This window comes from Solea solea, chromosome 8 (assembly GCF_958295425.1).
Source record: "Solea solea chromosome 8, fSolSol10.1, whole genome shotgun sequence".
In the NCBI taxonomy this organism is placed as follows: Eukaryota; Metazoa; Chordata; class Actinopteri; order Pleuronectiformes; family Soleidae; genus Solea; species Solea solea.
The window spans coordinates 9,300,320-9,317,064 of NC_081141.1; the positions used below are offsets into that span (position 1 = coordinate 9,300,320).

General features: G+C 40.8%; 1 protein-coding gene across 1 annotated transcript; it reads right to left on the bottom strand.

Moving 5' to 3' along the window:
• Nucleotides 1-4,069: 4,069 nt before the first annotated feature.
• Nucleotides 4,070-11,462, bottom strand: kazald3 (Kazal-type serine peptidase inhibitor domain 3). The gene is made up of 4 exons (XM_058636287.1): nucleotides 10,509-11,462; nucleotides 5,587-5,747; nucleotides 5,333-5,480; nucleotides 4,070-4,912 (listed from the first exon to the last, which is right to left on the bottom strand). The coding sequence occupies exons 1-4, from the start codon at nucleotides 11,119-11,121 to the stop codon at nucleotides 4,827-4,829; spliced, it is 1,008 nt and encodes a 335-aa protein (XP_058492270.1). The 5' UTR covers nucleotides 11,122-11,462; the 3' UTR covers nucleotides 4,070-4,826.
• Nucleotides 11,463-16,745: the final 5,283 nt, after the last annotated feature.

Genomic DNA, 16,745 nt, shown 5'->3' on the forward strand with positions numbered 1-16,745 from the left:
CGTTGGTATTTTGTTTGTTTGTGACAAAGGCTGTTTATGTTTACAGTCATTTTCACTGAGGATCTTGTTTTACGTTTAGCAATTTGTTAATCAACAGGGAAGACAAATGGGATGTGCCCTTTAAGCTTCCCCCTGACACACACACACACACACACACACACACATGTTGGACATTCATGACTTGAGGGGACATTGCATTGACTTACATTCATTTCCTTACTTACTCTAACCTTAACCACACTTACTACTGGCCTCATCCTAACCCTGACCCTAATCTTACCCTAACCCTAACCTCAACCTAACCTTAAAACATATCTTCACCTTAAAATGTAGTAATTGACATTATGGGGACTTACTTTTTGTCCCTACAAGGAACAGGTTTAGGTCCCCACAACATTAGTAATACCTGGACACGCACATACAAACACACACACACGCACACGCATGCACGCACATGCTCATGTGCGCGCTCGCGCACACACACACACACACACACACACACACACACACACACACACACATACAGTTGTTGAGTTTAATGTCAAATATGTCACATTTGAAAAGCCACAGTTTCCATATGTACTCTCTGATGTTGATCACTAACCAGAGTGTCACCATCAAGGCATATTCTCACAGAGCTTTGTTTCAGTTACCATGGTAACAGAGCCTGATAAATTCAGGTCAGGGGTAAAGTTTGAGTGTCAGAGTTTAAGTTAGCGAAAAGAAAGTCAAGTGAGATCATAGAATGAAAAGTAAATGTTGAATTCATTTTTACAACACACACACACACACACACACACACTCTTTGTGATGTGTCTGTTCTTGATTTGTGTCTTGAAATGTTTTCACAGTGAAATATGTTTTTCATTCGTTTCTCAGTGAAGAAAAAAAATCTAAATTAAACACAGCAAAGTAGGCAACAGTACGGTGACATCTGCACAGACTGCGTCTGCGTGGATTCTGTTCCTTTAATGATACGCCGTGATTCTCAGGAAGAAAACAAACAAACATCATTTGCTTCAACATAAAGACACATAAAGAGGATGCCACGCCAGAGAATTAAGCAAAGCATTATAATTTATTTAGAGACATTTTGAAGAAGAAACCTTGACCTTCCAAAAAGAACAAAACATGAGGTGGTTGCAGTGAACCACACATTGGGCTGTCACACACAGACCTCCTTATGATTGTACTGCTGTATAATGTAGGCCTGTGTACTTGTTTACATCATGATCATTTTAATAATTGAATGGATGACAGCATTGTGCCACAGAGCCCCAGGAGTCCCAGGATCCCCTTTTGAGAACCACTGTTTTAACTCACCTTTTCACAATCAAGAGATGACACACATCTCAGGGTTTAAGGGAAAGAGGTAAACACTCAAGCGGGGAGCATGTAACGTTCACATAAACTGTGTTGTGGTACGGTGGAGGATTATATTTCCATTCAAAGATTTAAAACCTATGTAACAAACTTAGTACTGTCACAATCCTTTTTTTTTTATCTCTCTCATCTGTAAACACTCCATAAAACATGGCTCCCACAGAGGTCAGTGTCATCTCTGGTGTTCATCCACACAAATGTTAAAGAGACACAGTGTGTATGTTTTTCTCTATTTCTCCAAAACGGACCAAAAACGTATAAACCATAAGGAGTGAGGACATTTAAGTTGGTCCTCGTTTCTTAAAAGAGCGTTTTGGGGGTTAGACCTGGTTTAGGGTTTGGGTTAGAATTGGGTTCAGGTTAATGTTCAGCATTTAGTTGTGATGGTTAAAGTAAGGGGCTATAGGGAATGTATTTTGTCTGTGTGTGTGTGTGTGAGTCAGAAAAAAACTTGGCTCAGATCGTAGAGACATTTCTGTATCGTCTTGTGGTCCCTAAAAAAAAAACTGAAATCCTTTTTTTTTTCTTAGGTCATCTGCAGACCACGGCAGATTCAGGGGCCCAGACGGAGCTCCACAATGTTTAGAGATGTAGTTACAGACCAGTGTGTCAGAAATATGCTGTGGTCCACTGTGTCAGGATCAGCTGTCTTCAGAAAAGAGGTTTCTGAGCAGCAGGAACTCAGCTGCTGAATTTCTGTTGGTTAATAGATTCACCACATGTTGCTTCGGTTTCCTCTGAGTGGAAACACAGACAGACGGATGCAGAGGATTTTAGTCCTGCTGCAGCAGCTAAAAGGAGTTTTACTTCCTGTGGACTAAATCTGGTTTTCTGGAAGTACTGCTGTCTGAGCAGCTTGGGCTCCTGCAAGTTGTGTTTGTATTTGTCTGAGTTCAAACCAGTGTGAGGTCAGTTCACACTATCTGACAATTTACACCAGGGCTGTGTATCAATCAAGTACTATTTTTATGACCAACTGTCTCTTTTTGTAAATAAAAACAAATTTAGTGATTTTAGCTTGGGTTTTTTAAAGTGTGGTTGTATGAGGTACTCACACACAGTCAGCACTGACTGCACTGAGATCCTTAGATGGGAGTAAGTCACACCTTCACCTTCAAGTCTCAAGCAAGTCCAAAGTCTTTCTTTTCAAGTGGAGTCGTATGAATATAGAAGCTGAAGATGATTTCCCAGATATTCTACATTTGAATATGCTAAATAAAAATTTTACTTTTGTCTGTCACAGAAACACTATATTACTCATACAATGTAAGGACTGGTTCATGGTCCCATACAACTGAATTGTTTATAAATAAATCTATAAAACTACAGAGCCTAAATGTAAACCATACGGATATTCACTCTACTTTAAACCTTGGAAAATTAATTTCAAATTTGAGTCTAAAAAAACAGCATGTTTTGCTCACTTATACCCAGCATTAGCTTAAAAAAGACTTCCTGTCTTACCCTCCGCTGTGGGATTTAAAGTGTCAAATGAAATTTCACGTAGTGATGTTGCCAGGTTCTTACGCAAGGCCGCAGAAACAGGCACCCAATGTTTTCTGTGTTTCAAAAACCAATTGTAACGTTAACCTCTCAATATTTGAGAAAATGTAAATAATCCATAAGTCAAGTCTCACTCAAGTTGAGTATTTTACCAAGGTTTTCATGCAAGTCCTCAAATTAGTGACTTAAGATACGGATGCTTGTAAGCAAAGGACATCGCTCTCACAGGAGACCACTGGACTTCTACTTCTACAGACTGGACTGCAGTGGTTTGCACGAGCTGTGAGTAAAACATCGGAGCAACACTATGCAGAGGCATGTCCTAACCTTTTTCTGGATGTTGCAAACAAATGGAAAATCGAGGAAAAATGAACCACACTTGGTGCTTGTGACATGTTTGCAGCCGCGAAGCTACTTCCATTTGAACACCTGCCTGACTAAGCCAAATTGTCTCTGTGGAGTGAAAAATGTTAAATGTTCTTCTCCTTTTTGAAATGGAACTGGCACAAAGATGGAGCATACTGTATTTGTGTTGTTATCATTTATGTTACTAGTTCATACAAGTAATAATTGCCATTTAAGCTCTAATTTCATTTTGATATTCAACCTGCACTTTAACATGGGCCTGGGTTCTGTTATTATTTGTATTTGAGAATATAAGAAAGATGCATTTTTTGTCCCAAATTTGTACTTACTTACATACTTCATGTGTTTAAAGTTTAAATAAAGCCAATAAAACAGTCTTTAAATTTAAATATACTTATTGTGTTGATTCTACATTCATTCCATGATTTCATATAAATAAATATCTGTTATAAGCTTCAGGTTTATTTTTGCAATTAGTGGCGATTAAGTACAAAAAATTGTGCGATTAATTAGTTAATTTCAGCCTTAAAATGTATATATGTATATATGCACTGTCTCCGTCACACACCATTGAAACAGACAGACGATCCACTCTGACCACTGATTCACAGTCCCCTGCTTGATTTACCCTTTTTTAAGAATGTGTCTGTCTAATGTCGAGTTAAAGCCCCAGTCTTTTCCAAATGAAAACTGAATTTTGTGTCATCTCATATTAAACCAATTACTCCCCACACCAAAGTCTAAAGTGAAACGGAGCTGTCAATCCACTTCTTCCTCTGTTTGTAAGTTTAAATGTGATCTTTTTGTCACTTTGAGGTTTGAAAATGACCTTTTTTTTTTAGATACTTTATTAATCCCCTTAGGGAAATTATTCTCTGCATTTTGACCCATCCTAGAATTAGGAGCAGTGGGCTGCCACACTGAGTAGCGCCCGGGGAGCAATGGGGGTTGGGTACCTTGCTCAGGGGTACCCCAGCCCTTTTGGCCTGGTGGGGACTTGAACCGGTGACCGTCTGGTTACAAGCCAAGTTCCCTTTCCACTTGGCCACAGGCTGCCCTCAGTGACACAAACGTACTAAACAAGGCAGCAGTTGACATGGTAGACTAAAGTGCTGCTCGTGCTAGTTTTTCCACATTCACTGACCCTAACGTGAACACAAGTCCACAGACATGTTTGTAAAAACCAAGAAGGCACAGAGTGTGTTCACTGTGACCTCATCTTAATTCTGTCATCAATAAAGCGAGAGGAAACAGCAGTTTGTTTTTTCACCTTTATTTTAAAATATATAAAGTTTGTAATTCAGGAGAACCAAACAAGCTGAGCCTCCTGTCACTTTTAGAGTGATGATACAGACGGATACAAATATTATGAATATTTAATATTATTAGTCACTCACTGAAAACAAAGTGAGCTGAAGCAGAATTCTCTCTCTGTTTCATTAGAGTCTGTGTCGTCCATCACTTGAGTGTGATGTAATTCTTGTCTATTTTGTGATGGCAGACAAACCAAGTCGACCAAGTCGAGCCCCACACGGCAAGAAGTGATGTCATGATGTCATGATGTCACATGTGTCTCAGTAGGAGTCATGGTCATAGTCTGTGGCATCCATCAGCTGCTCCATCACTGAAACTCTGTTAGCCAGGTAGGACGAGAGTTCGTCTGACAGAGAGTGAGACAGGGAGAAAGACAGGTGAAGGGTGAGGAATCTTCTTGTGTCATCATCACAGTGAGCCTTTACGTCTCACACACACTTAAAATGAACCTGTCCATCCCACTAACCTAGAGACAACATGCATATGTCCCTTTAAGAACAGAACACTGTACTTGTAGTGTCTTTTTCTGGCATAAACATTGACCAGCAGCCCTGAGGACCAAAACCTGGTCCTAATGAGGTAGAACCTTTATGTTTAGTAGCCTGGCTAACACCAGACTGCATCATAATCTAAAATCTACGTTTTGAATTCTGTTTAAGTTAAGGTTATTTAGGTATTAACGGTTCAATGCAGAGTCCTCAAGGAATAGCTTTGAGAATTTGTGTCTGTGTGTAATGTACCACTGGTGTAATTCACTCTGTCTCACCTGCTCCCAGTACTCCCAGTACAGCAGAGGCGGAGACAGATCCCAGGTTGTTACGAGCAATGCAGCGGTATGTCCCAGCATCTCCTGGCTCCGCCCCCTCAATCTGCAGCCAACTGGAGAGCTCAAATTTCAGAGGCCCGCCCCTAGACTGCAAGACAGACAGTGACGGACAGAGACAGAGACGGACAGGAAGTCACTTAGACTTCAATGCCTTGTTGATGGCAACCTGGACAAGAACCAGGTTCTGCCTGTACCTGGACAGAGATGTGGGGGTCATCCCCAGGCAGGATGACGTCTTGTCCCTCCTTCCTCCACTCCACCAGCGCCATGGGAAAAGCAAAGACCTCGCAGAGGAACACCAGGCTACTTCCTGTCCCATTCACCTGACTCTGAGGAGGGACCTTAATGATGGGGACTGATAGAGAGACAGACATTCACACCTGTGAGCTTTTTTTTAGAGAAAATTCTCATTCAAATGAAATACGTCATGTGTGGTTGTGATAGTCTCGTTCACACCACAGTGTTTCATTTTTTGCAAATATCACCATAGCCCTCATGGATGTGTTCACAAATTGTCAGCTTGTTTGTTAACATTCAGACGTTCTATCAGAAACTTGAATTCATCCTTTTAACTTCTCAGTCATACCAAGTCAATGCAGCTTGCCAGATGGGCTTCAGCCCGAGCGGAGGGCAGAAATCCCACTGCATTGCATCCCTCTTGAAATATCTTGTTGTTAATGTTATCAGTAACACCAGTGCTTTTCCTGTTAAAGCGTGCTGTGTGTACAGAACATGTCTAGGACATGTATAATGTGTGTGAGCTCTGAGTATACATTTGTGTCTGTTTGAGTGTTGGGAGAGTCATGTGACAGGAGCCACGCCAACAGGAAACCAGGTTTATTCTGAGTTAGAACAAAACAAGGATAAGAGAGTCTATAATCACATGAGACAGAAAGAGGGCACGACCACAGTATATCATAAGGACAGAAAGATGATGGAGAGACCACAACATATACAGAGAGACGGGGAGAGGCAGCAGTTACTTTGAGAGAAATTACAGAGTAAAGCAGTCACTGCAGCCACTGTGTATGTGCATGTTATTTGTCACCTCTTTAGGAATGTTCTGGCATAAACACGACTCACAATTAAGTCAATGTAAGATGGAGTGGCGGATATCAAAGAAGAGAGAAAATTGAGCAAAGCTGATATTTTAATTCAAGTTCCTCGAATTTCCAGTTTAAATGAATGTGCTGTTAGCTCAAGATGTGTATGGCTGTGAGTGTGGGTGATGCAGATGGCATGGGGACCCTTTTCGCCTCTGTGTCCAGGGGCCCATTGTCTTATAAACCTGTTTATTAGTGACTGTAAATGACCTCTGTGTGTAAAAACCAGGGGCGACCAAGTCTTTTCTGTAGCTGCCCCAAACTATGGAACCATTTACCCATTGAAATTAAATCTGCCCCCGCCATTGAACATTTTAAATCATTTTTAAAGACCCACCTTTTCTCCTTGGCCTTCACTTTGGGTTGAGAATAACCAACCTGGACACTTTTTTTTTTTTTATCATTTTATTATTTTACTGTTTTCTTGCTTTTATGCCTTTTAGTTTGTAAGCACTTTGGTCAACCCATGTACTCTCGGAATAAAGCTGACTTGCCTTGTGTCTTAAAGAGGCCATAGCATGGTCCTATCTCACTCACAATGTGAGATATGGAGGTGCACTCACAAACATGAAGTCGTTTTTATGGTCAAAAACCTCCTAGTCGCTGCAAACAAGCCGATGTAAATGTCTCATCACTGACGCTCTCGTGACATTAGACAGACACATTCTTAAAAAAGGGTACAAGCATTTGTAACTATCTTAACCATCAAATACGAGTTAATGCAACTATGTTATTCTGTATCCATATATCCAATATTGTGTCTATCATGTTTATTATGGTTCAAGAGAACACTGAGGAAAAGTGTCCTTACTTGCATCTTACTACTGCAGTGGCTTGACAACAGTGAAAACGGCAAAGGGACATGAAAGTTGTCTGTTGCCCTATTCATTTTGTTGGAATAAAGCCATTTCTGATTCAGATAAATTAAGACTAAGGACATAATTTTACTTTGACATGCGTAATAAAGACATAGTATGTAATGAAATGTATAACTTAATTATTTAATTAACTTCTCAAACTAAAAGCTTAATTCTGAAAATTCTGTATATATGTGTAACTAGGGGTGGGCGGTACACCGGTGTCATAGTCATCACCGGTGTGACATTGCGCCACGACATGGATTTTGCATAACCGTCAATACCGTAATAAATCAATTGTGCGCCTTGAACGGCTGCATTTACATCGATAATAGCCTAATCCTAAATAATAAGGCATTAAATTTTCTTCAAACGTTTAGTTGTGGTCTGAATACCTGTCCTTATATACTATATATCTTGTTGCAAATAAAAACATATTCTGTTCAGCCAATGTCTGTATTTGTCACACAGAGACCATTTGAGAGCGAGGAACTCTAAACAATGGGCTAGATACTTTGTTTGTGGGCGAAACAGGGCTTTGCTTGCGAAGGCAATGGGACATGCCTTGCTCCCTTGTTCAGGGACTTGAGTCCATTCACCTGCGCTGAGCCTTTTGAAGTGAGATGCCCGTTTTATGTTGGCCTTTCCAGTTGCAAACAGGGGCTTTGCCATACTGGAACAGTTTTGTATGAATCTCTGGTAATACATTGCCATACTGTGGAAAGACTTGATCTTTTTTGCTGAAGGTGTGACTCCATCCTCCATCATGAAGTCCACTTCACTCATATCTGTGATGACTTGTATCTTTTCAGAATCATTGGCAACCCCATTCTCATCAATGATGTGGCCCAAGGACACTCAAACGGAACGAAAACAAAGTTACACAACATCCGCGTGTCACTGCTTGTGTTGCTTTGTTTTTGCTCCGTGCGAAACAAAAAAATAAAACAAAATTGACCTTGGCTACATATGTTGTCAATCACTGGGTGTTCACTGTTTAAGACGTTTGGAGAGAAGTCATAGTGACGTCATTGTACAGCCTTCATAATAACAGAGTTAGAAGGGACAGAGCAGCAGCCAGGTGGATGAGGTGGAGGAGCTGCTGCTGCACTGTAACACTGATGTACTGTTTCTGTTCAGACACTGGCTGTTTGTTAGAACACAGCACAGAGACGGGTGTAGTCTGAATGGAAGGGCGTAGGGGGTCCAGAAAAAAGACCTGATTGGGGTCTCGCTGAGTCCACGTTCATAAAACAAGCGGTGATCAGATTTCATCTCACAGCTGGAACTAAAGCTGCAAGTATTCAACTCTCAAACAGTGTGCAGTGAATGCTCCTTTCTACCAGGCTCCCTGAACTACATATTACTTCAGAAGGTGAAGTTTGGAGGAACTTTATTTTAAGGCTGCATAAATTAATTGGTTAATAATTAACCATATTATTATGTTATATTTAAACGATGCAATATTGCATCGTTTAAATAAGCATACAAATTAAATCCTGTGCAGTCTGATAGAGTTGTTGATGGGACAGAGGGTCAGTAGACAGTAGAGGCAGAAGGTCCAGCAGTCAAAGACTATCTCTCATTTTCTTATATTCAACATTTAAATAGCAATGCGCCAGATGTAGGCACACCTGGCTTTTAAAGGAAATAATAAGTAAAATTCTGATTAATTTTATGCCCAAAACACACTTATTTCAGACACTAAATACAAGCTCTTTGTGCTTTGTATCTCACTTTGTGCCAGTAGTATGTGCTGTGTAACTAGCAAAAGTGGAGGTGGACTGAGGTGGGCAAGATATATATATGTTGTCTAAGATAATATCGTGATTGTTGTTTTTAAGATATGCAAATTGACATTATTGAGTATTTAAATGAAGAAATGAGGAAGTGCCACAAATTCTGCATCAGTGAGAAGGATTCAGTGTTACATGACCTCACGCTAGCATCCTCCCTGCCACATAGGTGAGCCTCATGTGGTTATGTTTACTCAGAGTTCATTGTTTCTACACTATAGTTCACTTAATAGTCTACAGTGTTTTTACTTGAATGCCAAAGTTTAAATAGATAAATAAGAGCTGTTTTACTAAAACACTGTTCACTGATATTATCTGTAAACAACAATTAATGACTTAAACAATCGCAAATACATTTTTTAGTTATAGTTATAGTTACAAATTATAGTTATCATCAAAATCCCCCAAAGTGTCGAGATATTATTTTTTGCCTATATCGTTGGACACACCCTAAAGCCCTTGTGGCATGCAATCTAGACCAGTGTTCCTTAATCCTGGTCCTGGGGACCCACTGCCCTGTATGTTTTTATGTTTTGCTCCAGCACACCTGATTCAAATGGTCAGCAAGCACTTCAGAAGCCTGATAATGACCCATTTATTTGATTTGGACATGCTTGACTTGAAAGTTTGAAAGCAAATCCTGTTGCCTATACAGCTCACTCCTAATGATGACTATGACCTATGAACCTTCACAGATATTATTCTCTGTCCTGTGTTTGTTTTGAAATGCTCTATCATTATTATTATTATTACAAAAACAATGCTCTGTCCAGTCAAACCATCCCTGTCTGTCGCGATGGTTGTAAGGAAGACAATTCCTCTGAGCCTGTCCTCACTGACAGGAAAGAGATGCTTCGTCAGTAGAGAGTACGAATGTCTGTCAGAGCTGCTGAAAAAAACAAACAGATATAAAGCTGCCGCTTTGCTGTAAATCTGCTTTGAGTTCCTCTTTGAAAACAAAAGAATGTTTGTCTGTTTCTCAGCTCTCATTTCTGAGAAAGCTTCTCAATATACTCTGTTTTTCACTCTGATACTATAATCAACAGAACAGTGAATCATGGTATCAGGTTTCCACCAAAGTTCATAAAACCTTTTATGTTTTAATTTCTAGAAGTTTCACAATTTCAACAAATAGACTCATGAAAATCCCTTAAATTGAAGAGTCTCTTTGTTGAAATCCATTATTATGTATATTAGCGGCTTTCTTTCATTCAGCATTCAGTGATTTTTTTCTCCCACTTTAATTTAAATAAATGATTGATTTCATCACAGTCACATATGATCAGGTACAAACCAGTTATTCATCACAAACTCTGTGTGTGTGTGTGTGTGTGTGTGTGTGTGTGTGTGTTCGTTTCACCTGTTTTACAAGGTCCCTTCCCTCTGATCTTGAGTTCAGGTTTGAAGAACGCAGTCTCTCTGAACTGACACATGTTCATGTATGTGGTTCCATCACCTCCACACACAGGCTCCTGCTCCTCACACACACACACCACCTCGTCCTCCTCCTCTTCATCCTCCTCTCCTCCTCCACCTCCACCTGAGGGCCGCGGGTCCGTCTGACATCGCAGCCCGGTCCCGCAGAGCCCGTAAAAGAAGCCCCGGTCTCCCAAGTCACAGGCCTGGCCCTCCAGGTTTCCGCACTCCTGACAGCAGCCGCATGTGTCCAGCACCAGACCAGCCCGACAGCCGCGGGTCTCCGGGCAGAGGTCCAGCTCACACGGCCTACATCCTTCCTCCCCGCCGGTCCAATTCCGTCTCCCTCCGCCTCCCAACTCCTCGTCCAGCTGGTCGTACTCCAGCAGCGGGTCGGTGAGGGAGGGAAACCCGTGCGGGTCTGTGCCGAGGTCGGGCAGCTGGTTCGGGATGGCCCGGCATGTGTGGAGGGTCAGACAAACACCAAGGAGAATAAGTCCTCTCATACCCGGCATGTTTTCCCCAGTTTGTGGGCTCCGCTCCACTCCGAACACCATCGCCGGGACCGGGCAGGTGATGCACAGACGGACCGCTCCTCTGTGCCGTTCAACGAGATATACCGTGAATATACCGGGTCTGACTGTCACTGACACTGACACTCACATTCCTGAGTGTCAATGAGGGACAAAAACAACACAGGACACAGACGCTATGACATGAGGAGAAAAGTTAAAGAAATAAAAGTAAATAAAAACATTTGTGTCCCTGACTCACACTCTGACATCCGTTAAAAGCAGAAAAACACAACTCAGTTCTGGTTCAGACCCAGACACGGACCCGGGATCAGACTGTCTGAGGTTCAAACAGCTGAGCCGCTCGCGCTGCTCACCGCACAGACAGGCGCGAGACGACAGAGGCAAGCTTACCAAAATAAAACAAGACACATCCACTAAAACCCTTCAAAATAAAATAACGTATCTTTCTCCCTTTTTAAAACAAATTGGCTGTTGCATAGTTTACACAGTACATTATCAAGTTTTGAAAGAGGTCTTCACTTAATGAGAGTGAGCTTAGTCGTAGTGCATCGTGTACATATACATATAGTTGCAAGTAGAAAGTTTGACTTTGTGGTTGTAATTCTTAGTCATCCACTTGTTTTGAACCATATAACAATGGACATAGTTTAACAGTCTGATAAGTGAAGCACAGGAAGTAAAACAGAAGTAGCAGTACTAAATTAACTTCCAATCTAACAATCCAGTCCAATCTAAGTGTATTTCTAAAGCAGATTTAATAATAACAGAGTTAACCAAAGTGCTGTAAATCCCATAAATGCAGAAAACAGACAGTATAAAATGTAAACTAATGTAATGAAATGTATACTAAAAGCAATATACAAAAAAACAATCAGCACAGAATATAAAACCAATAAAACACAGAAATAAGGTCAGTATAGAGTTAATGGTTTCAATCGCTTTAGCACTTTTGTAAATTGTGTTCCCATTTAGAGGAAAATAGACAATACAGTACGGCTAACTATGGTCAAATTGGTACCTGGTAACGAGTAATGTCTATGAATTTCCATTTGCAAAAAGTGTCACAGTAAATTACACATCTTAAGGCTTCGAAAACTATGTCCATGCAGACATGGACAGGCCAGCTGGCGTACCGAGCAATGCCCGGTGGGCTGATGCACATTTTTGGGCGGGGGCTGTCATAATTTAATCAAAAAAGTGTATTAGAAATAATTAATTAAGTTATCCACGACAAATGATCAAGTGGTCAGCTTCAGAACGCCCTCAACTTTGAGATCTGAAGTCAGTCATGATTGGTTGAAACTGTTGTCAATCATGACGCAGTACAGCAAGCAGACCTATTGAATTTCTTTTGCGCAATGGAATTAACAATAGTATTTCAATTCAGGGGAGGCGTGAAAACATTTCTGTCCTCTAGGGGGGGCATGACAAAAATAATTGAGAACCTATGTCACCTGAGATTGGCACAGCACCCCCCCGAGACCCTCCGGTGGAGGATGAAGTGGTAGATAATGGATGGATGCCCTAGTGTGTGTGTGTGTGACTCGTGTGGCTCCACGTATCATAAATAATCATGGTGGGCCACCATGGCCAAAAATGCCCGGGCCATTTTTTGGTCCCAGTCCAGCCCTGCGTCCATGTTCATAATTGAAGATGACTGTTCCAAACATCAGCAGAGTAAAAAACATGGTTTTTACTGTTTTCATTAAATCACTTCTGTCTTTTTTACAATGATATAGTTACTCTACTATGCAGTACTGGTTTAAACCACCTCAGTGACTGCTTAAAGTTAAAGTTAACTTTTAGCTGCTTCAGTCAAAGAAGGGACATTTTACAAGGATGATATTTTAAAACAACGAAGCGAGAATGCTTTCACCTTATTTTGAAGGCAGAACTTATATTTCCTGTCTTCTTGTGTCTAACCTGATGGTGATCAGTGCAGCAGCTGGCCAGCTGCTTTCCCCTCCCCCATCAGACCTGACAGCTGTTAAACTCATCATTAGAAGAGGAGTGACGTTGTCTGGACAGGTTACCAGCGTCCTCCAGGTGATTCCAGGATTCCTCCACGGAGTCCTCTTTTTTGCCACAATTTGATGTCCTTGAAGGAGGTCAAGGTTCTGAGAAGTTGTCCCCAGACTCAACAAGTAAAGGAATTTAAGGTTCAAAAGGTTCCCTCAAAGAACTTTGCAGGGTACTTGAATAAAAAATGTTATCCTTAAAGTCTTACCCTGTAAGAGTTTCAAAGGCTCTTAACGGTCTGGGTTTTAATGAGAAAGTGTCAGTGTTCCTCACCCAAAGGATTCCTTTGGGGTATGGACAATTTCCATTGTTTGTTAAAGCGTTTATGAAGGTTTTGGAGAATCCTTGAGGTTCCAGGGACCTTTCTCAGAAATATGTTTCCTGCCTGGGTCTTTGAAAAATTCCAGAATGGGGGCCCCTGCTGCTGAGCCAGGGTAAACCTGTGTATGGTGTGTTTGGTATAGCTTTACTGGAGAAAAATTAGATTTTTTTAAGTCATCACAGACTCTTCTCTGCACTCTTAGTCTGTTCCATGTAAAGATATTGCTTCATCGCTTTTATAGTTTCAGAGTAAAAAAATGTCGCGGCCATCTGGTGACAGAAATAGAGCTGTAATGTAGGGTTTGTGGCTCCTGCTCTTCCTCTCTGTACTTTTCCCTGACATGACTAACAACATGTCTGATGTCTGATACACACTATTTTGTGCTATGTGTATGTCTGTGTGTGTGTGTGTGTGTGTGTGTGTGTGCGCGTGTGTGTGTGTGTGTGTGTGTGTGTGTGTGTGTGCGTGCGTGCGAATGAGTATGAACCTAGTTTTTACCTGCAAGTAGCAGCAGCAACTGAACATCCATTAGAGAGGAGACGGAGATGTGTCCCCTGCTTCTGCATAACATTTACCAGTGTGATAATAAACAGTGACACATATTGGCATATACTTAATGTATTAGGTGAGCCTTTTCTTTGTGTCTATCCTGGTGGATATGTTTTGTCTCAGGCCAGTCTTTATGTCAGTACTAGATACAACCACTAAATAAAACAGTTAATTTCTTTAATTTGACCTGTCCTTCAACAGGTAAGGTTAACAAGTTTCCAGTTGAGTCAACATACTTTTAGTTCTGATCAGTAAAATTCTAGAAAATCGATCAATAACAACACCAGTTCATAATTATTTTTGATTTGAAATCCAAAATCACAAATGAATAGATATATAGCCTACTTGCGAGAGGGGCTCAGATGTTGGAGCTTTACAGGACACTGTAGAGGAGCAAGACCACCAGCAGGGGGAAACCATGGGACAAGGAGTGGAGGTGATGGATCATTTAACTCCACATCTGTTCTTAAGTGATAAACACGTCCTGAAGAAGGACTGGTTGAACATAGTGACATGGACTCATAACCTGCAACTAAGTCATGCACTTCTGTTTCCACCAACCCTTTAATTCAACATGGACAAATCAGAGTCACAAAAATATTAGAGAATACATCAACCTGGAGGCGTGTGATCTTTCTGTGCTAATATTAATGATGCATTCACATGTGCATGCATGTTTTTAACATTGAAGCTATAACATGACATACTTTCCGTAAATTGTTAATGTGCCAATTAGTTTCTCTGCAAATTCAAACAATTCAAAAAAACATTGTTTTTCACTGAATCTCACTGTTTATCTAAGCTGCAACAAACAGGGAGGAAGATGAGTTGAATAATGGGACAAGAATCAAAAGACTTTGATGTATTCTTAAACTTCTTTCCCTCGCCCTCCTCTCCACGCATCTCCACTTCATTATCATTTCTAAAAATACCATGTGGCTACCACAGTAACAGACTGATGGGCTTCAGTGTTGCCATGCCAACCACAGACAGGAGGAGGCGGAATCTGAGGAACCAGCTGCTGCACCAGATTGATGACACATAAATTACATGGAAATGTACTTATGTAATAATAATAATAATAATAATAATAGTAATAGCAATAATAGTGGTGGCTAAACAGGTGCTGTGTCAGTGTGTGAAGAGCTGACACTCGTACGTTTACATGCACAGTTGGTTGTAGGGGGACTAAGACAGGCAATCAGACGGCGATCTTTTGGCTGTTTACGTCTGACTCCGCCTCCATAGGTGGTGCTGTATCTCTTTAGAAGCTAATACGTTTCCTGTTGACCTTTACCTCACAGAAAAAGAGCAAATGGCAAGATGGATCGTGCTGTGGTTCTGTATGTTTTGTACCTGCTATCTCATCTCATCTTTGTAGCTTTTGTCTCACCGACACCATTGTGTTGTGTGTTCTTTTCTGGCAAATTTCTGGCGCCAAGTCCTAATCCAGTTCAATGAAGTGTATACATGCAGGAGTCATTGGAATAGGAGTTGCATTATCAAGGGATGTTAGTCCGACTAAGACTAGCTTGAGATTAGTTGCAGTAATGTGTTCACATGACATTAAGAAAAGCGAATTATTGTCTTAGTCCGACTAAAATCAGACTTTTTGAGTGTGACTGTGTCTAGATCGACTGACTTTTGCTTTACATTACAGTGACAATCAATTCACATCATTTAATTCATCACATACTTCACCGTCTTTTAGCGACACTCTCACAAACTGACAGTGTATTCACAAATATAGTTGTTATCCTAGCCTAGCAGTTAGCTTAGTAGTGATGGCTAATTGCTTTCCCTTGTTCTCCCCCACTGTGTGTGTGTGTTGGCGATGAGCCTGACATCCATAATGTCCTATGTGAGCTGAATATTCACTGTCACTGTATTTACTTGTGTGCAGTCTGATCTGCATTCAGTGGTTACTACTTAAAAATACACTTCAAAGGCACCACAGGCACACTTTCCAAACTATTACCTTCCTGATATAGGTTTAATGAAAATGACAGAGAAATGACTGGTGCCCAAGATTCAGAGACTTCAGTCACTTTATACTGCAATCAGTGGAGAAGCTGAATAGTTCTCATTCATTCATCGTGTATTGCTTTATCCTCCACATGAGGGTCAAAGGGCCACTGGTGCTAATCCCAGATATAAGGCAAAAGGTGGGGTCCACCGGGGGTCACCAGGGGCCACATAATTTACTCTCGCACAACACCTGCGGTCAATTTAGTGTCCAATTAACCTCCATGTTTTTGCACTGTCGGAGGCAACTGGAGAACAGGCAAACTCCATGCCGACCAGGTTGCAAAACTGGGGTCTTCTTGCTGCATGATTCTCTTCTGATTTAAATTCAGTGGGTCACTGTGTTTTGGTAGTCACATTGTATGAAACTAGAAATATGTGTCTATACTCTTGTAGAAAATCATGTATGCATTTTAATTCATTTCCCTTTGGATAAGATTTAATACTGAATATTATTCTCAGCACTTTGTAAGTTTAAAGGTGCAGTACTAATCAAAGTAGCAGAGTATTTGTAGGATTATTAGGCATAAAGAAGGCTCAATCACATTGTAAAAAAACAAAACCTTTTTTTTCGTTAAAAAAATGACTTTGCAGAATTAACCAGATGTTAACATTTGTGAGGTGATCACACAGAGGAACAGTGAGAATATAATAAAATGCATGTTGTCATTGTGGGGATTATAGAGAGAGAGAGAGAGAGAGAGAGAGAGTTTCATATTGAGTTTAATGA

Excerpts from the sequence above, each read along its gene's own strand:
- kazald3 (XM_058636287.1), bottom strand. The coding sequence starts at position 11,121 with ATGGTGTTCGGAGTGGAGCGGAGCCCACAAACTGGGGAAAACATGCCG. Across the intron at positions 5,748-10,508 it reads GAAGGGACCTTGTAAAACAG|TCCCCATCATTAAGGTCCCT; the intron begins GTGAAACGAACA and ends TCTCTCTATCAG. Across the intron at positions 5,481-5,586 it reads ACCCCCACATCTCTGTCCAG|TCTAGGGGCGGGCCTCTGAA; the intron begins GTACAGGCAGAA and ends TCTGTCTTGCAG.